General features: G+C 36.5%; 1 protein-coding gene across 1 annotated transcript in view; it reads left to right on the forward strand.

The window, feature by feature from the left end:
• Positions 1-22,516, forward strand: part of DTHD1 (death domain containing 1) — a 56,992-nt gene that overhangs the window by 28,714 nt on the left and 5,762 nt on the right. Inside the window, exons 8-9 of the mRNA XM_016140734.2 lie at positions 1,510-1,754; positions 18,990-19,047. Coding sequence (XP_015996220.2) covers positions 1,510-1,754; positions 18,990-19,047 — 303 coding nt within the window. The remainder of the gene's footprint in view (positions 1-1,509; positions 1,755-18,989; positions 19,048-22,516) is intronic.

Genomic DNA, 22,516 nt, shown 5'->3' on the forward strand with positions numbered 1-22,516 from the left:
TGAGAAGAAAATATATTGCTATAAAGAATATCTAGTGACATACGAATTGTAAGTTAATTCTGTATTTCTTTAGATGACAAGTATTTTTGAAAAGCTACTCTTTCAGGGAACTATATACATAATATGTTGAAGAGAGATTCTCCAATGGTCAACTGATGGTTGATTTCATAATTTTGGTATGCAATGAATAACTTTTGCTTTATTTATCCTCTAAATGCTTCATTGTGGGAGATAAAAGCACTAGAAGAATTCTGCTTCTTATCATTTACTATCATTGCTATTATTTATTGAGCACTTATTATATGCAAGGCCCTGTGCCAATCATTTTACCCGTTTTACCTCATTTCATTTTTAGAACAATTTTAGGAGGTGTATTTTATTTCTCTTGTTTTAAAGATAAGAAAGTTAAGGCTCTAAGAAATTTAGTTAGAGATGTGAAAGAACTGGATAAATAGTATAGTGTAAATAAATATAGAGGCTGGACTTGGATCTGTAAGTCAGAAATGTATTATAACTGCTACATCGTACTTTACTTACTTTAAAATCTTGCTAAAGATAGTGCAGCTGTGCCTTAGACAGTGTTTGTTTTACCATAGCAATGCCAAGGTTAAACATCCCAGTTGTCATGGTAAAACCCCCATGCGTGAAATGTTATGGTCACGAAAGCTCCATTACTTTCAGTGAGCAGTGAGCAGTTTGGGAGGGAATTCACCAGGTTTTAATAGAAATTTTAGTAATGTGAACCTAGTAACTATTTCATGTGGCAGTTCTAGAACAGCGTTGCCTATTTCTGTGATGGTGGAAATGTTTTACATCTGCACTACCCAATAAGGTAGCTACTAGACAAAAGTGGCTATTGAACTTTTGAAATGTGGCTAGAGTGACTAGGAAATTGAATTTTAATTTTAATTAATTTTTTTCTGGATACCAAATTACTTAATTTGAAGGAATGGTAGAAATGAAAGAACAGAAGTAGATGATTTGGTACAGTTCATAGAAAAGGTTAAGGTGACCTCAACATGCATATACTGCTTTGGTGACTAGGGATGTCACTCTATAATTAATCCTAAACTTAAAAGCCATACATTACTAGTGGTTACCACATAGGCAAATGTAGTTCTAGAATGTCTATTATGAGGTCATGATAGTGTACAATAAGATACAGTTTGCAGAAAGGAAAAAAAGATGAAAATAATTTTTAAATACAGAAAGAGCTAACTGTTTACAATTACTTTTTGTGATAGCAAAATGCAATAACACAAGAAAATCAGAGATTATTAGGTCTAGAAACAGCCAGCGATCCCCTGGGCCAGTTACAGATGGGAAACCTTTTTATTAATCTAGACAGTCTATGTCTATTGCTGCTCTGTCAGGATATATTTTGATAAGAGGCAATGACACCAAAAAATCTTTAATTGTATTTAAAAATAATATGATTATTTAGATTCTAAAATATTAAGACAAAGTGATATATCTTAATAATAACAAATGCATTTTACTTTTATTTAGGCAATGGGAAGGATTATGGAAAAGACTACAAGCTCATTTTTCACTTACAAAGAAAACCCAGGCTGGAACTCCAAATCAAAGAGGTGGATGAATTTGGAAACTATAGCTGCCCTCATTATAAGGGCACCATTGTAGTTTATAAAGTACCTAAGGAAAAGATAGTCCACAACTTGGATCAATCTCTTATGCTTAATGAAAACCATTATCAGTTTCCAGTTTGCAAATTACCATTGAGATTGCCAAAGGTGAGTTATTTTACTTTCCTATTTACCATTTTTTGTTAATTTTTTTATAATTCTCTACCACAATCAAATTTCAGGAATATGGGTACTTAAGATTAAAAGGTAAGGTAGGAATAAAGTTGATAAGGAAGGAGTGGGTAGCTACAATTTTAGAGTGGTAGACTGTATATCAAGATTTCCATTTTCATATCAACTTTCTAACAGGATTAATTTGAGTTGACCTGACCCTGACAGGATGTGGTTAATGAACATGAAAATAATGTCATTCATTTTCTGTAACTGTATCTGAGTAACTGGGGAAATCATTTATAAAAACATTCAGTATATTTCAGAGCACAACACTTAGAGGAAGAATCATGTGGTGAGCAGAAAATGACATCAAAACTGATAATAGTTTTCACCAAGATTACCAAATCCTGCACATTTGTTTTAAGAGTTAATTATTCTTATCTAAAATTCTTATTCTTATCAGGAAAGTAGGATTAAATTGTTTCTCCAAACATGTCAAACAAATAAATAAATTCATTGTTGTAAACACTATTTTTTTTTGGTAATCCATGACTTAGTACATCTCAACTATATTCTTAGTGAGAAAATGACTGAAAATTTTGTTTTAGCACTCCAGAGGAAGAATAAATTTGTTCTCTAAAGATAACAAAATTATTTTTCCTTGCTTTTTCTTTTTGTGTTGTGAATAGCAGGAATATATTTTCCAGGGAGTTAGATTTTGTACTGATTTTAAATAAATCAGTAATTAATTTGACAAATATTAATTGTACTTCCCAGACAAGGAACATGCTATGCTAGGCATTATGATAAATACAGAGCCACAGAGGGTAAGCCATGCCCTGAGGCTGCACCGTCCTGAGTGTTAACCACTGTCTTCATTTGTCTGTGGAGCATCTGAAATACAGCTAGTCCTCATTGAGATATGTGTAAAATATATACTGTATTTCAAAGACTCAGTACAAAAAAATAAAATATCTATTAATAATTTATTTATATCGAATGCATAGTAAATTATAATATTTTGGTTATGGGATTAAATAAAATGTTACTAAAATTAATCTCACTTATTTTAAAAAAACTATCTGTTTTTTAAAAAGTAAAATAAATAAAATTACTTATGAGTCTCTAACTCTATTTCTATGGGACAGCACTGCTCCAAATAACTTACGATCTAGCAAAGTGTGCAAAACAAGTATACAAATCACCTTGTAAGACAATCACCTATTAAACTAATGGTATGAACAGTAGTACTAGCAGTTGTTCAGAGGAGGGAACAGACTTTTCTGGAAGCTGAAAGCCGTAGAAGTTTCATGGTGGTTATGGCCGTGTAAGTTGGTAGAAATTTGGCCATTGGAAATAAAGAAAAAAGTATGTTAGGATGAGGAAATCGAATGAATTTGACTGAGGTTGGGAGGCATAGCTTAGCAGGAATTCATAATTCACACAACCATTATAATAATCTCGAATGTGCCAAAAGTCTTTTAAGAGCTCTACGTGCATTACTTTATCATTAAATCCTCACAAAAATCCTATGAGGCATGCAAATTTCAGGCAACTTGCCCAGGGTCCCATAGCTAAGTGAGTGTCAGAGTTATGATTCAAACCCAGAAAATCTGCTTCCCACATATGCAACCACCGTATGCTGTTGCCTCTTCAGCAGATAAAGCCAGGATCCTTAGGGATACAGGACAGATTTTAGAACATCCAGGTTCACCCTTGAAGGAGTATGACAATTTTATGTATACCATGCTTTAGTAAAGAGGGGATATTAAAATTATTTAACAAATAATACGACATGAGTTCTGGCCATTCAAACTGAAAGTGGCCATTTGAACAGAAGTGCAGGGTCCTTAGAGACATTAACTTTTTACTTATCGGTTTTGGGGAAATCCTGGGGTATCTGGGTGGCACGTATAGGGTGACAGAGTCTATTAAGCCACTGAGACTGAAAATTATATTTTAAGAACAGTATAGCCACAGAGCTATATATATTCACTCAATTTTTCCTCTGTTCATTTTCATTTCTATGTTAGGCCTTTGCACGAGCTGCTTCCTAGGTTTGGGGCTGTCTTCCCTCAGTCACATAGCTGTTATCCTTCAATCCTCAGCCCAGGTATCCGCTCCTTCCACTGATGCCCCCATCTCCTTATCTTACTCTCACTCTTTGATCCATTCCCTTTTAAAACTTACTTTATAACACTTACCATTAATTTAAATTATTAGATTTATTTATTTGTGTTCAATTATTTTCCATTTGCCTTTGCTCCCTGGGAAAGCAAGCTTTGTCAGTGAAGGACATTGTGTACCCTGTTCTGTCTCTACCATCAGTGATTAGAACAGTGCCTGGCACTTTGTAGGGGCTCTAAATATTTTTGACTGGATGAATGAGGGGAGGTTTATCACATTCAATAGATTCTAAAAGTTTAATAACTACTCACTTAAAGTAATACTTGAACTCTCTTAGATCAGTCGTTTAAAGCCTGACTGTACAGAATTGATTTGGATCAACATAAAAATTTAAGAGTATCAGGGCTGCTCTCCCAGTAGCTCAATTTAGCACATTACTTTCTAAAATCACTATGTTTTCCTGCTGCTATGGGGTGACTAGAGGGAGACAAGTTAGGGGGGCTACTGGAATTATCTGACAGAAGGTAGCGAGGGCCTCACTGTGATGATGACAGGCAAAGGAAAGAAAGGCCATTATGTAAGAGAGGACAGACTTGAGATACAAAATGTGACAAAGATGCAGTTTTCAGTTTGCAGTGTTTTCTTTGTGGGCTATTTGACTGAATGAATTAATTAGCTAAATTAGCCAAGCTAGAAATTTTAGGAGTTTATATAGATTTATTTCAATAAAAGTCTGTGTAAATAATTGTCCAGATCTTTTGCATCAGCTCTTCCTCTGCCTTGATTCTAGCACACCATGGCCCAACTACTTGCCAGAGTAATTCCTAGGGGCCATCCCTCATGGCTCTGCTGAGGTGTGACTTCTTCCAGGAAGCCTTCCCCAATCTCCTCCTCCATATCGAGTTAGACGTTCCTGGTGTGTGTTTCTATAACATCCCATACTTTCCCTATCACCGCAGTTACCATAGTTTATTATAATCACCTGATTCCCAATACACAAATGTTTCTGCACCTGCTTTTGTCCTCCTAAGGAATCTTTTTAGACATCTTTTTTTCCAAATCACACTTCCTTATTAAAATTTAATATCACAGATATTTGTATGTCTATGTACTTTGATGTATATACACACTAAAAATTGCATTTAGTGGGCACATTAAATATATTAATGTACACATTAAAATATATCTATATATAAAAATGTAAATACACACACATACACACACACACACACACACACACACACACACACACACACACATTAAAAGTATAAGCTTTTTTTTCTTTGTCTTGCCCAAGAGTAAATTTTCTCTCCTTGAGGGTAAAGTTACCCAGTTGGGTTGTGTGCAATTGACTGTACAGGCACATCCATTGTCCTGCTCGATTTGCATTGTCAGTGCCACATGCAGGGTGTGCTTGATAATTATCTGTGAATGATTACATGAACAGGGCAATTTCTTCAGACCTTAAAATTATCCAGCCTTGACACTGATAATCTTGAAACTATAATGGTATGTTAAAAATAGTACATTTTAAATGTCAGCTGCCTTTCATATATGAATCTCAAGACAGCGTGTCACCTGTCTTAACTTCTCCTCCAAACCCTGCAATGGCTCCCGGTTTCACTCAGAATACAAGAGTCTGTATGAACTTGGCCCCCACTGACTCTAGGACCTTTTCTCCTATTCTCTCATGTTCACTTATTTAACTCTAGCCTCAACAACTGACTCTCCTACTGTTCTTGCAATTTGCCACACACGCATCTGCTTCAGGTCTTTGTGTTAGTGGTTCCCCCATCTGGATTGTTCTGTCCTTCAGATACCTGCCCGGCTAATACCATCACCTCCTTCAACTACTGATTCAGATTTCACTGTCTCTCTGAGGCCATCCCTGGTTCTATTTCTTATTGCTATCTGCTGCAACCCACACAACCTGTCACTTCTGAGCCTCCTTTACTTGCTCCGATTTTTTTTTTCTTTTCTCTAAAGCATTGTTACCCTCTAACATGTATTTTCTCATATACTGTATTTATTAGAAAATCTTCCACTCCACAACCAGGACATGAGCTCCTTGAGGGCAGAGACCTTTATCTGTTTTGTTTAATGTTGAATCACAGGGACCTAGAATAGTGTCTGCCATGTATTAGGTGCTCAATAAATGTTTATTGAATGAATAAATTCACAAGGAGAGCTTGCATTTTAAATACAAAAAGTCCGAAGGGGAAAGTGAGAAAGAAAGCAGGAAAATAAATGAGCATCAGAGGATTGACAGACTAGGCAGTGTATGTTTACAGATGGGACACCAGTGAAGGGGTCACTGTGGAGGTACCTTCTGGGCTGAGGAGAAGAAGTGACAGTGAAGCTATCTGCCTGTGTGGCCAGGAGAACATTAAAGTGAGGAAAATAGCAAATACTAAGACTGCTGGGTGTGAGCTAATAATCAAGGACACAGAGAAGACAACCATGGCAAAGGCACACGTGAGGGACAGAGAAAGGTGGTGAGATTTTAAAGATAAAGGGGTCCCGTCGATAGTTCACATTTCAATAGGATCTTCTGCAAATGGTCACATAACAATATATGTGATCATGTACGGCTGAAAAGAAAAATGATTTGTCTCTAAATCTTTCCAAGTTGTACTTCAAACTTCCTTCTTTTACAAAATATTTAGGTAAAGTCAGTTCACACTATGTCTCTTTGTGCTTTGGCAGAAACAAGATGAGCTTCAAAATTCTCAACTTTTTTTTTTTTTTTTAGGTGGAAGGAAGTGGTGTGTGTGTGTGTGCGCACACGCTTCTGAAACAGTATTGCATTTGGTCATTTGCACTTGAGTTGTGACTTTTAATCTTCCTATCTTCTCTGAGGGTTTGCTTTGAGGGAGAGAGGAGCTCCAGGTCTGGTGGCTGTTTCTGGAGGAGTCTGTTTGAGGCTGCAGTTTTCCAGTCATAGCTAACCTACATATTTACGTAAGCCATCTGTTGACCCAAGTTTTGCTTGGTCTGAACTTCCTCTATTTTCTTAAACTGAACTCATGATATGTGATTTCTACTGAATAATGATACTGCTTCAACATTTACTTTCTCACCACATTAAATAACTCTGTGTCCAAGTGAGGAAGCATGCAGAGACTAGTGCGACATGCAGTTCGTCAGAATCACCACTTTCTCACCACTTGAGAACTTTCATTGCCATTTTCTCACCCTGCCAGTGACGACTTTTTCTTCTACATAATTTTTTTTTTCTTAATCATATGAAATACTAAAGAACAATCTCAACTCAAATTCCAAGCTATCGAATTTTTTAACGTTCATGAGCACTTCAATTCCACTTAGAGTTTTTAGTTGTAATACTTTACAAAATTATCTTAAGGTTCAAAAGTGAAATGAGAATTATTACCTTTTTGCTGGCTATTAAGAAAGGAGATTAGAAAAAGCATATACTTAAAAAAAAAAAAACTATGAGAGACCTTGTGTGCTTGTGTGTACGTAAAGGAGGAATAGTGAACTTAATGGTGATTTAAAAGTTTCATATAACTTAGTGTTGTGCTTTTATACTAGAGTTAATTCCATAACTTATATGTAGCTTTATGCTCTACCCTCTACCAATTATAGAAGAAAGTCAAGATAATCTTGGTAAGTAGAGAGAGCATGTCATTTTTTTTTTAACCTGTGAAAATTAAAAAACAAAACAAAACTAACTCACCCTTTCCAGTGTTCCAATTCTGGCCCTTCTTGGCTCTTCCTTGGTGCCTTCCACGCCCATGGTCTAAATTTCCTCTAAGTTATTAGAATGACCTTTAGAGACACAGTTTTGACCATGTCACTGAAAAATCAACTTTATAATTATGTGACATCTGAAAGGGAGAAAATGAGCAAAACTGATTTAGTCAGAAATAGGACACATTCTTTTTTAGAAAGTGTTTCACCCTCCAATTTAATCAGAAGAGAATCTTACTGTTCTCTTTTTATCTCTCTCTCATCTTTATCTTCTCCCTCCATTTTCTTTTCCTTCTCCCCTTTCTTCCCCTTCTCTCCTCCATCTCTTCCCTGGACTCTTCCCCTTTTCCTCTCTTCAACCCTTCCTCCTCCTTCTTCCTCCTTTACCCTCTGACCAGAAAGGGGAAAGCTTTTTCTGCTCAGTAGGTAGTATAACTAAACAGAAATTGTGCACTACTGTCATATGAAGTTCAATATTTCTTTTTTTCCCCGAAGTACAAATATTCTTGCTTGTCTAAGAAAATATAATTTTAAAAAGGTAATTGATATCATGTTCATTAATTTAAACAATTTTCTAGTTCATGAACTGCAACTGTTTTCTTTTTTGTGTGTAGATTTACCAGTCAATATGTCAATTAACAAATACCGATTAAGCTCCTATTATATATGAGATATTATGGAGGACTTAGAAAGAATTAGTAATACAGGTCAAAGTCCTAACTTTCAAGGAAATTACAATGTAGTTCAGGAAGTAAAGCACAAACACTTTAAAAGTTATAAACAGTGCAAGAGATAATACAACAATACAATACAGCAAGACAGGAACCGCTGATTAATCACAAATGAATGACTGAGATGGTATGTGCTAGGGCATTTCAGAGAAGGGATTTATTCCTGTGGACTGAGGCGACCCAGGGACACATACCAGATCAAGATAGATGTAGAGAATATTTAGGTTCTGCAGAGGAAGAGAGAATGAGGTAGTGGATTCCACACCAGAGGGATGGCGTGAGCTGAAACTTTGAAGTAGCAAAGCACAGGTGTTTCAAGAAAGAACGGTGAATAGACTTGAATGGCTTGAGTGGAAGGTTTGGAAAGAATCATAGTGGAAATAAGATGGGGAAAGATTATGAAGGGCTTTGAATGCCTTGCTTAGGTCAACCAAATGTCTCTGTGAAATCATTACAAGTGGGGCTTTCTATCAAAATTTGTCAAAAGAATGTGACTGATGTTATGATATAGAGATTATGTGCAAGGTAGAGATTCAAACCAGAGATCCTTAGCACATATGTAAACCAAAAATCTGTCAGCCACTAGTCTTCTTGGAATGAGTATGGCTATAACTAAAGTATCTGGTCAGTTTATAATTAAGCTTATCTTTTATCCTATTAGTAATGGCAAGCCATTGGAAAAATTTGACCAAATTTTGATAGCAGTATCATCGTGACAGCCTATGAGGATAAATTACAAAGAGATAAGCTTAACAACAGTAACATAAAGAGCTAATGAAGTAGTCCGTGGAAGGAATGGTGATGGCCTGATACAAGATCATGGCAGTAAGGATGGCAAATAGAGAACAGTATTGGAGAGATTTGAGATTTGGGACCAACAGAACAGGCGATAAGATGTGTGGGGGGTTGGTAGGATACTGGGAGACAGAGGACGTCGTGAAGAGGGAACTTTCCAGGGTGGCTGCCTGGACACAGGTCTGAGCTATGGTCCTCTGACATAGCGCAGTGTTTCATTGAATTTACTTTGGAATTGTGCTTAAACTTGCATTTCACCTCTATTCCCCGTAACATTGCCCTGTCCAATAGAAGATGACTGCAACTTCCTTGTTGAAGACCTGACACTAGCCCCCCATTTTCTGCTCTAGGCTATACAAGTGACAGGGTGTTTTTTCTGAAAAACAAATATGATTTTACCAATCTTCTCCTAAAACTTTTCAATTGGCACTTCGCATCTATTGATCAAAATCCAAGCCCTTTACTCTGTTATAAGGCCCTTCACAAACCATATCTTATCCCCACAACCCCTTCATATTACGTTTACCTAACTAGCAGCTTTTGCTCCAGTTCCACTTAAGGTCTCACTTCCTTTAGATGTTATGGTCTTAACTTTCTCAGAGACTCTCCACAGCTGCCCTTGAGACAGCACTGACTCCACACTTAGCTCTGTTATCACCTTTTCAGAAGAAGCCTTTAAATTTCCCAGGCCAAATTAGGTGCGACACTGTAACTACAATCAAAGCACTTAGAATATATATAATAATGGTAATGATAATAATAACTAATATTTATTAAGTTATTCTCTGCTGGTAATTTGATAAAGCATTTACACATATCAACTCATTTACTGAAAAGGTAGGTAGTTGAAGAAATTGAGACACAGAGAGGTTTGTTCAAGGGGAAACAGCTAAAGAAAGGTAAAGCTACTGATTGAACTCAAGTTCCTCTGATTCCAAGCGGGAGTACTCTTAACTATCATACCTATTGTTTCTTTTTTTGTGACTGAGTTCCTCAGGGCTGGGAGCATAGCTCATTTTTATCCTCTCATCTCTCAGTATGCAGTCAATAATGTTGTGCTGATTTAATTAACAAATGAATGCATGCTGGGGAAACTGATAAAGCAGTTGAAGGTGGGGTCAAGAGCTGACAAAAGCTTTACCTTTATTCTTCCCCAGCCAACAGCTACACTTAGCAGAAGCTTTTTCATGCCTTCAAAGGAATGACTAATGTGGGGATTTCACACATTGTGGCAAGACCTTGGGAGGAAGATGTGGCTATCCAGGCCTTTCTCTCCTGGCACACTATTTCTGTTCAAAAGGCTGTTACCATCTACAAGCCAAACAAAACAGAACAAAACAAAATAAAAATAAAAACAAACTCTGGAAATTTTTTAAATAGAATATTCTAGAAAGAACTGTGTTCTAATTTAAATAGGTACCTTGACAGGTCTTCAGGATTAACAAAAATGTGGGAATTATAATTTAAAAGTGGAAAATAAAGAAAGGAGGTGGACGTTTATGCAAGCTAACAGTATTGTGTGTCTTCAATTTGTTGAGCTGATTTAAAAATCAATAGTATCTCCCACATAGCTGCATTTATGGATCAAAGGCATCTGCCTTTACAGAATTGCTTGGAATAATGAGCGATTCTTAAGCATATTAGCAATAGCTCTTATGGAGGGCTTGTTAAATTCCAGGCATCTTTGAAGTACTCTATATACATTGTCATTTAATTCTCATCGCAACCCCATATGGTATATCTACAGCTTTGACATTTGGTATATAAATGGAACTGGAGACATTAATTTAGAAATGAGATTTATCTATTACAGACTGCTTTTGACAACTAACTTTTCTTTACTGACTCCATGTATATTCCACATGGATTTTCGGAATTATCCAGATATGGATTTTCGGAATTATCCAGACCCTCGCTCACTTAATACCTGCAGCCACCCCCGAGAGCCCCATCCTTCTATCCGGCCCAGTTCCTTAGCTCAATTGGGATTTCTTGAATTGTTATAACTGGTTACCAGGGATCTAAAGCTTTCTCCTTTCGTGACTGGCTTCTTCACAGGCTGAGAGATATTTAATCCTTTCCTCTTGAAAAACCCATAATCAGAAAATGAAACCTCCAAAACGATAATCAAAGAAGCAATTGAAAAAAAATAGTAAAGAACCAAACGATAGGTTTGGCTGCCTGGGTTTAAAACCAAGACAGATCTGAGCTGAATGAAGACATAGATCTGTATTACTTTAGGAATTGGTAGCAGTCTGATTTCACTTCTAAAAAACTTAATTTCTAGATTTATCTCCAAGTTAGACCACTTTGGGTCAGCTCTTCTTCCTCTGAACTTGATTCTTATTTTATTCCCCAGTAACCTTACTTATCTGTGGGTTATGCTGCTCTGCTGATGTGGAAGACCTTTCTTTTATTGTGTCTGGCCAAGCATTTCTGTCCAAGCCTTCAAGTCCTACTGAGTGAGCAATTATAATAATATCTATGATGAAAAGTGGGGTATTTATTGACTGATGCTGGTATCTTTTATATTTTAAAAGTTATGCATGTGCATGTGTAAGTTTTTAAAGGCGCACACACAAAAATAGAGAAATAATACAATGAACCTCCATGGATCAATCACTTTATTTTCTGCCATTCTTGTTTCATCTAATCCTCCTGAGTTTTGTTGTTGTTTGAGTATTTTAAAGCAAATCACAGCTATTATATCACTTTACTTGTAAATAACTCTCTATGTTTCTATAAGAGGTAAGAACTTAAAGAAAAAGACAAAATACCATTCTACACCTAACAAATTTAGCTATTATTACTTAATAGCATCCACTACCTAGACATGTTCTATATTCACCTACTTCCTTTTTCTTTTTTTCTTTTTGTGGTTAATTTGTTCAAAAATAGGGTCCTAAAAATACTCACACATTACATTTGGTTTGTGTGTCTGCTACCATTTATTGAATTCTCAGTTTATATCCTTTACAGACATTATCTCGATCTACCCTCATGGCATATTTCAGAGGTAGGAACCATCATCTCTGTTTCACAAGTTAGACAGTTTAGATGTCCTGCCTCAATTTGCAAGACTTCAAGGGCACAGGCTAGACTAGGACCCAGACTTCAAGGTCATTACTTGTTTACGCTGTTCCGCTTCCTCTTATTCCTTGTGCAAGTCAGATCCTTGCTTACTTTATGTCTACCATTTTTAACACTCTGTCATGTTGCTTCTCATATCCTTTGTCCTTTCAGGGTATTTGACAAATCTAGATCTTTCAGAGACCTAGAGTGGTTGTACCTTTTGCTGAAACTAAGCTTTGGAATAGAGTACCATAGCCTTGGGTGGTCGTCTCCTTAGTTACTTGGTATTTTTCACCTCCTGGGGCAGAAGCAGGCTTGCTCTAATATCTTGGTTGTAAAAGCATTGTCACTTCTGAAAAGCCCAGTAAGTTCCCCTGTTCTATCCGCACAGTGACATTAGCTCATAGGTTCTCATTTTCAAAGCAGAAATGACTGCCCTCCCCTTAATGGAATGAAGGTTCAGCTTTCTCTGGCTTATGTTATGAGTTCATATTCCTTACTTTTTGTTGATGACTTACCACTCACATGCCCTGATAATTTTCTCTATAGTTTAAAATAACAAAAATAAACTATAACCACAAGGGAGTAATAAAAAAAGAACTAAAATACTTTCCATGTGTGTTTATAGTAAAAAATACGATTCCTAGTAAATAAAAAAGGATGTTCAATTATATTTTTTCCAAAATTTTAGAATTGCAAGCGCGCGCACGCCCTCGTGCGCTTTCTCTCTCTCTGTCTTTAAACACAATAATTATAAACTAGCTTTAAATAAAATGGGTTCACATGGTGAGGAAGTTATTCTTTTTTTAATCCTTTCTTTGATCTTGTAAGTAGATCTCAGGTTGGTATTAGCATGTTTCACATCTCTCTAACACTTGCAAAGCTCCCCTGTTAACAAGCAGAGAGTAACTCTCAAGTTGCTCAAGCTCAGAGATCTTGGCTGGCGACAGAATTTAATAATATCATTTTAATTGTATTTATTTTTAAAGTTTCCACGTGTTTACACAAGTTAAATTGTATTTCCACATAGGGTTGAAATACGTGTGGGTTTCTTCTAAAAATGTAGTTGTGTAGGTAAAACAAGTAATTTTAAAGAAAAACATTAACTAAAAACGGCTCTTATTTTGAGCACTTATATTCCCTTAATATCCTGGGGGATTGGTTTCAGAACACCCACGGATACCAAATCGAAGGATGCTCAAGTCCCTTATATAAAATGGCATAGTATTTGCATATAACCTATATACATCCTCCCTCTTCTATACTTTAAATCATCTCTAGATTATGTATTATGCCTAATATAATATATATGAATGTAAATAGTAGTTATATTGTATTGTTTAGGGAATAACGACAAGGAAAAAAAAGTCTGTACATGTTCAGTACAGACACAGCCATCGTAGGCCTAACTACATAACACATGTCAGCAACAATGAAACTGTACCCAAGTATTTTCGATCCTCGGTTGAGTCCGGGACAGAGGGGTGACATATGATGCCCTACTCTAAGTTACACTGCTTCCTTCAATGGCACTGTACAGCAGGTACAAGTATCATGCCCATTTTATAAATGAGGAAAATGAGGCATAAAGGGAATACTTTACAATCACAAGGTTCATAAATAGAATGGTTAAAAGATGAGCTCTTTTCCTCCTTACACTACTGGCTCCAAGTTTGAAGAAGTAAAGTCGTCGATACATGTGAATGGTGAGCATTGGGCAAGAGGTGCTGGAATTTCTGAAGGTCCTGCCTTATGACCTACACTCTACATACTTAGAAATTATAAAGGATGTCAAGTCTTACAAATGTTAGTTTAAATATTATATCTGTCATTACTGCGTGTTTTGGGTCAAGTTATCTTTTCTCTTTAAATCAGTTTTTTTCATTTGTAAAGTAAGCATAACAACTACCTTGTAAGAAGGTTATAGACTATACCAAAGTTATATAATATACTTTAAGTTGTTAGAGTGATTACTAATATATGGTAAATAACAAAAAAAAATAGTAGCTGATATTATCTGGAGGCAATATTATTTGTGGTTTAAGTTAGGGCTTTAGACAGACCTGAGTTTCAAAAGTGGAGAAGTTACATCTATGAAATTGAGAATACTATTCTTCAAACTACTTTAGGGTTTTGAAATGAAACAACATAGTTACACGTCTAGCTCAGTTCTTGACATTTATCCTGCTAGGTATTTTCTCACCTTCCTGCGTCTGCAGTTTGGTGTGTGACATTAATTTGGAGAAATTCTCACTCATTAGTATTTCAAATATTTTTCTCATTTCTCTCTTTCATCTCCTGGCATTTCTATTATACATATGTAGTTGTTCCACAATTCTTGGATATTCTGTTTTTCTCTCTTAAAAAAAACGAAAAACAAAAACTCTTTGCTTTTCAGATTTGTGGTTTCCACTGAGATAACCTCAAGCTCAGAAATTCAGGCTTGTCTTTCTACTAATAATCCTGTCAAAGGCATTCTTCATATCTGTTACAGTGTTTTTGATCTCTAGCATTTCTTTGTGCTTCTTAGAATTTCCATCTTTCTGCTTACATTGTTTACCTGTTCTTGTATGCTGTCGACTTTTTCTATTTAGTACCCTTAGCATATTTATCATAGTTTAAAAAAATTCCTGGTCTGATAATTCTAACATCCCTGCCATGTCCGAGTCTGGTTCTGATGCTTGCTCTGTCTCTTCAAACATGTTTTTTTGTTGTTGTTTTTGTTGTTGTTGTTGTTTTGTTGTTTTGCCTTTTAGTATATCTTGTAATTTTGTTCTTAATAGCCAAACATGATGTATCTGGTAAAAGAAACTTCCATAAATAAGCTTTTAGTGGTGTGGTGGAGAGGTGTGGCAGAGGGAAAGAGTTCCATAGTCCTGTGATTAAGTCTCAGCCTTTAGTGAGCCTATACCTCTGGACTGTGAATTTCACATGTGATTCTCAGTCCTCTCTCTATATCCTCATTCATTGGGACAAGGCGGTTAAAGGGGACCGGAGTTGGGTATTTCCCTTCCCTAAGGTCAGGTGCTGATAAGACCCTATGAGGTTAGGCTTTGGTTAGATAGTTTCTTCTGAGGGCACAACTCCTTAAGAAGAACAGAATGCTCTGGTGTATTTCAAAATGGTTCCTTTTTGCCTCTGCTTGCTGGAAGCGCAATGTTATTTTTCTGATATTCATTATGAAACCTGGTTGAGCTCCTGGAGGTAAAATTCACAGAAGAGTGGGAACACTCCCGACTGGGTCCCCCTGGAGTTTTTAACTTGTCCACACTAATAGCTCAGGTTTCCTTTCCCTGGACCGAGTTCCCCAGTGGTTTGTGCTTCTAGGTTTACTCTCAGAAAGTTGCCATTCTGTATTCAACTTTCAATTTCGGGTAGAGGGTTACCCTGTGACCTTACTTCTCTTACCCTTCTAAGGAGAGTTGCTGATTTTTCAGTTTAACTTCTCACTTGTAAGAACAGAGAGGCAATATCCGGCTTCTTACATGCCTTGCTGGAAACTCGAAGGGTAGACCAGTTTTTCCTCACTTAATACTGATATAAGATTTTATTTGATCTGTGGTTATGTTGGACCCATAACTGTAGCACACGGTTTTTATACTAACATTAATCTTTTGTACCAGATTGCTTCTTTGATCAATATCCTATCTAACTTATTTACAACGTAAAACCATTAAAACTTCTCTAGGAGTTATACATTATAAAGATTGAGAATATACAGTTTACTATTATGATGCAATAAATGAACTAAGGTTAAGCAAATGGCAACTATTACTTAGTTGAAGAGGCTTCTATGTAAAATAAATACAGAGCAAACAGTGAAAACCGGTACTTAGTCATGGTATCTAAAAGGCTTATGGTAAAATCCATGCTAAAGATACACAGAAATATAATGAGTACATGTACTTCCTTGATGTATTGTTATTCACACCACTTTCACTTCTATATCTTCTAACTGCAAAATAAATGACCCATTTACCAGAAAAACCTACAATAAGTATGTGAAGGTGGGAAGAATGTGAGGGTTAAGGCAGCATGGAATCCTTGCCATACAATATTATAATTACTTTTGAAATTCTCTTCATGCATAAGTGCCTTAGGGTAAACGATAAAAAGTAATAACATCAGCATGACATTTTTTTTTTTATTGATGGTTATATTATACTGACGTTTAGCTGTAATGCCATCAGGCATCCATATTAGATGGTGCTTCAAGCAACTGAAAGTCCTTAGCATGTTATTACAACTAGTTCCACAGGAGACATCAAAGAAATGGAAGGCAAGTAGGAATTAAAGAGGAAAATTCCACCTCTTATTATTTCTATACCTGACAAATAGCAATAGTTTTATCGTGGGTGCCATGCCCTTGAAATAAGTGAGCATCCAAGTTACAATTTAAAATATGTTATTGCTATAAGATCAAAAGACATCATAACTTTATGTCATTATTTCCACTTAGCACTTCAAAATGTGTGTACAATTGTGGAAGGATTTAAGTCAGGTTACCTGAGAGAAATAACAAACCTTCCTTTAGCAAATAGTAGAACCTGAGATGTTACAACAGAATAGCACCGTTTAATAGAAAAAGGAAAGAGAGGAAAGTAGGGAATAATTAGAGCCAGTCCCACCAAGGCAGGCATCCAGGAAACCACATGTAGACACTGGGACTCTGTGGGAGGTGACATCACATAGGGCAAGCAAAGGCTTCCTTGGTTGGCTTGGAGCTGACCCTAATCATCAGTGAGATTTAAAAGGTACTGTGAAAGGCAAACATTGTGCACAGACAAAAATCATGCAATAAAAGAAGAAAAAAAAAATAAAGGAAGGGAGAGGTCATTGAAAATCCCTGATAAGGAGGCCCTGTAGGAGAGCAACACAGTCCTGGAAGTCTTGAAGGGCCAGGAATTTCCTGTGCTGCTGCTGCTGCTGCCACAATCCACTGCTCCTATGGCTGGGCTGTCACATGAAGGACCTGACTTGAACTTTTATGCATGTAAAAAATATGAATATTTAAACACTAGAATCACCACTTTCAATGCATCAAATGCTATGAGACATCTGTGGAGAAAGAATAACTGGGGGATGGGAGGTACTTATATAAAGAAAAGAAAAAATGCAATGTATTCTCTTGGCCCAGGCTCAGTCTGATACATACAGCCTTCGACGGGAATGATAGAATCTGCTGCACTATTTAAATTGGTATTTCTCTCAATTTTTTTAGAGGAATAAGCATATTGTTGATGTATTGAAAATTCTACACTTATTTTATAGTGCTACGGTATTATTATATTTGAACTTATATTATTTTTATGTTGTTTATCACTTCTTGTTAAAACTTCTTAATGGAAGTTCTATATACATGTTTATTTGATATCGATGATAACAATTCCTACAAATATGATATTTGAATTTAATCAACTTGTTTTGAGTGCTCATTATGAACCGGGTAACATACTACATGTTAGTAGAAAGATCTCACATTCTCTTCATATCATCACCGCGAAGAAGTTTTTAAAATTACTTTGAAATAATTATAGATTCACAGGAAGTTGCAAAAAATATTACAGAGAGGTCTAATGTCATCTTCATCCAGTTTTCCTCAGTGGTTACATCTTTTATAACTATTGTATAATATTAAAACCAGAAAGATGACATTGATACAATGTGTGTGTAGAGTTCTATGCCATTTTATCACATATGTAGATTTGTGTAACCTCTGCACTCAAGATACAGAGTTAGCCTATCACCACAAAAATCTCCCTTGTGCTACCTTTCTATGGCAGTAATCACTAATCTGTTCTACATCTTTATAATTCTGTAATGTCAAGAATGTGATATAAATGGAATCCTAGAAAATATGACCTTTTAAAACTGGAACTTTTCACTCAGCACAATCCCCTGAGGTCCATGCAAGTTGTTGCATGTATTAATGATTTGTACTTTTTATTACTGAATAATTTCTCATAGTGTGAATGTATCATATTTTGTTCACCAACTGCAAAACTTTTAATTGTTTTCAGTTTTGGAGTATTACAGTAAGGCTGTTATGAACATTTGTGGACCAGTTTTTGTAAGATGTGTGTATGTATTTAATAAATCAAATATCAGAGCTGAGATGGAGGAGATAAATAAATTTTCCAGAGCACTGAACAGGTTTCCAAACCCAGATGTTTTTACTTTATCTCCTGTGTTGTTTCCAATGATCCCATATTAACTGATAACAAATTGTTCTGCAGTGTAAAAAAGTTATGATGATATATTTGATTACTTCTTGATTAAATACTGGTTTTAGAATAATATCTGCTCAAAGACTTGATTATTCTCAGCATCACACATGCACATCAATTCATTCACTTATTTACAAAGACTGTTGTTTTGGTACCCATGAGGTTCTAGGCCCATACCGAATGTCACAGCAGGGATCTGCTCCGTGAGGTTTCCCAAATGTGACGTCTGTAGCAAGGAAGAAGCTTGTTCAAGGTTTGCTGGTTATAACGGGTTTACATTTTAGTTGGAAAAAAATGTTAACCAATAGCTAATGTGACTGCTATAATAATATTTAAATGTGTATTCTTGAATTTAAATTTTCTGGAAGATTTGGGTTAATATAGTTTGCCTTGTCTTAGGAAAGCAATTGCTGAGCATGCATGCACAAATATGCAATCCAATTTTGCAAGGTATGCAATTTAGGACTTATTTCAAACAGAGATGAGGTTTGGATGGATTTTTGTTTGTAGCCTGTTCACAAATTAATGATTTGTTCTACCTATTTTGTGTCCCTTTCTCTCAATAGCATGAAAAATTAATCAACCGTCCACAAAGTACCAAAAGAATTTCTACAGATCCTCTAGGTAAGAAATTATAGCAGTGCTTTTTTTTTCCTCTTATATTTTTTATTTTATATTTTATGTAAATCCTTTTATAAAAAAGAATAGGTAACTTTGCAATTAAGCAATCGTTAGGTTTATCAGCCTAATAAATGAATTTTCCTTTGGAAGTCATGCCCGAATAGACCAAAACATACTTGAATGTAGATATAATTAAAATTTTGTTAAAATCTACAAGAAATATGAACCCTACTATGTATTATTTTACTAAGATAATTTGTAACTGCTCACTATGGTAAATAGGCCGCTAAAGTTTTTTTGAAGTGTTGCCTATTAAATTGTAAATCTTAAAGTATGGTCAGTTCAAATTTACGTTTGAGGGCAGTACACCTTAAATGGAGATATACTGGTATGAAAACACAAAAGAAGCCTGTGATATTTGATTGCGGTTATGAATAAATCAATCACATAATAATGACATAGCTATTTCAGGGTAGGATTTGACACATTTATTCTATTTTAGCCTTAGAAGTAACTCATTTTGTGATGTAAATAGTTACTACTGTGACACTTTATTGGTCTTCAAAAGATACAAGTGAGTTCGTTTTGCTGTGCTGTCAGGCCCACCACCGATGCCATAGCATTCCATTCAGGGGTTACCGTTATGAATTTATATAGAATATCTGCAGGTTTTACTGAATTACATTAGAAGAGAGTAGGATCGGAATAAATCTCAGTGTTATAGACCCTCTCGGAGATATACAACTATTTTCAAAGAGAGAGCAGATGACACAGTAAAACAAAACACCGAAGCTAACACTCCTCCAAAAAAACCCCAAACCAAACCAAACTAAAACAATAGCAGTAGATGAAAGTCCAGCAAGTTTGTTAACTTTTGAAGACTTTGATGTTGAAATAAAAGCATCACTACTGTCGTTATACCACCAGACAGCACAGGCTTCCCCAAGCTTTCCCATGTGTACGCACAAGTCCTAGGCTGTTATACAGTGTGCTGTTGCTCGACCAATGCCATCTGAGCTGCTGCAGGAAGGATGATGGTTGATAAGATCAGAGCGACGTAAAACTATAAAAAGTTTTAAATGCTAAGTTTAGACGTTTAGACAATAGTTTACAAGCGATTGATAAACAGGAACAAATGAGATCAGATTAGACTGAAAACTTCTCTTTAATAGTTGTGTGGAACACTGAAGTCAGTGAAAATGGATAGTGTGGATATGAGTTAGACCCCAGTTCATGCAATGCTCCAGAAGAGAGGGGTAGGTCACAATTAGGATTGAATCAGTAAGCTGAAAATTGGGGGAAATACTTGACACATGTTTCGAGTTAGAACCAAAAGGACTGGGTACATGAGTTAAGAAATAGGCTTTGTAGCTTACTCGGCTGAGTGGTCACATTTATTAGGAAAATGAATAGAGTGAAGGATCAGGTGGTGGAGAGAGAGAAAGGTCAAAGTTGATTTTGATTTGAGAAATATGGAGTTTGAAGTGGTTGTGGTATATACTGGTAAAGATAACTAGGAGATGAATATTGCAAATGCTTTACCAGGATTTAGAAAAACAAAGCCACAGATGAACATATAGTAGATCTAGGCTATTTCACAAAGAGGAAATGCATAGGAAAAGCAATGAAAGTTGATGAATTCATTGCGGGGAGAGGACACAAACAGAAGAGGCCTGAGAAAGCAGTGATTCAGCAGTATCAGGGAGAGTCAGCAAAGGAGAAAAAAAGAGGTATGTGGCAGAAGAGGGAATTGGAGAATGTGGGTAGGCCATGGAACCCAAGGGAAAGAATAAAAATGCCTTGTGGATTCGGGAAAGATGCAGACTGAGAATCAGTTGTATGTAGTAATTAGGAGGGCTCTAGGAAAATGGTAAAGAAAGGTTTCGATAGAGTTTTAAAAGAGGAAACAGAACCCTGAAAACAAAAGTTTAAATAGGAAGTTGATAGTGATGAACTGGAGGCATCAAGGTTCCATTAGGCATTAAAAGATTTTATGGTAAAGGGAAGTGGAGAAATAGTCCAGTACCTTGAAAGAGTAGCAGGAGCAAAGAATGAGGCTTGAAAGTGTTTGTGAGAAGCATGGCAAGACCCTGTGGTGAGGAGGAGATGAAGGAACAGGTGTAAAGGGAAATTACTTGATGAAAAACACAGTGAGGGATGGAATCTGGCCAACGTGGAGGAGCGAGATTTTGTAAGAAAATGGTTTCGAAATGAAAACAAGGTTATAAGAACTCAGGTCAAATGACTTTGGGTAAAGTAGAATTCAGACACTGGCTAAGCGAAACAGATTGAGGATGAGATCGGGGCTTAAGAATGGCAAAAGAGATTTGGGTCATTGCTATAGAAAGTTTTCAATTGAGTTTAGGAAACAAAGAATTTTTTAATGGATTTGTAAATTGTTAGGAGCTCTAATAGTATAAAAAGCATAGAGGTCATTAATTACATTTAGTATAGTTCATAATCCCAGGAAGCCCAGTAGTTAAATGCAGGGTGAGGACTGGGGATTGACAGATGGAGAGCAACGAAAGCTGAAGAGGACAACAGAGTTTCAGGTGGATTCAGGACTGTCGATGTATGTAGCGGGTCATTAGGAGCAGCATGGGTACAGAGGTATGTGAAACCCAGTAGGGATGAATGAATGACTGTGAGCATCAAAGGAATCACAGTATTAGTAGCAATGGGGGCAAGAATCATATTAAGCAATGGAACAGAGGCTGTGGAAGTTTAGAAGATAGTAATATTATTGGCAGTAATATTAAGGAACGAAGGCCATGGAACTGGAATAATTCTGGTTAATGAAACTTGAGGATTGGCTACAAGAGTCAGTTTCTAAAGCAGAGTCACACTCAGGTCATTGATGTTGAGTAAAGAACCATATGGTCAGTGGTGTGACTGATTATCAACAGAGTTGCCGATTGATGCTACCTGCTGATGGCAAGAGATCGATGATGTGGATGGGGAGAGGAAGGCCTACCTGTGTAGCATGGACATAAAAGTGAATACACTGCATGATGGAAGTAGAACGTTGGTTTGAAAGTGACAAAGGAGAGCAAGGAGATGTCAGCTCCAAGTCCTGAGCAGCCTTCAGGGAAAAGCATAAAATCCACAGCGTAGAATCAGGTGCAGTTTGTGTGAGTGGGCACGTGGCAGGAATCACTGAGTAACAGGTGGCAGACGTAGAATTCTTCACTCACGCCAGGCCAGGGAAACTGGCATGGGAGCGAGCGTGAGAGTGGGAGGAGGTGATGCGGGCTAGTGCTGGCATATGGAAGGAGACAGGAGGAGGGCTTAGGGTTTCACTACACGTGTTGGGTCCGAGTTACACGATGAAAAAAACAATAACACGAGTTTAGGTGGTAGACAGGAGTCACGGGGTAAGGGAAGAGGTATGCTGAACATACGGGATATATCCAGAGGAGATATTTGTGGTTCTAAATAGTCCAGAGGCCAGGGTTAGGTGTTGTGTAAAGGA

This window comes from Rousettus aegyptiacus, unplaced genomic scaffold, assembly GCF_014176215.1.
Source record: "Rousettus aegyptiacus isolate mRouAeg1 unplaced genomic scaffold, mRouAeg1.p scaffold_m13_p_10, whole genome shotgun sequence".
In the NCBI taxonomy this organism is placed as follows: Eukaryota; Metazoa; Chordata; class Mammalia; order Chiroptera; family Pteropodidae; genus Rousettus; species Rousettus aegyptiacus.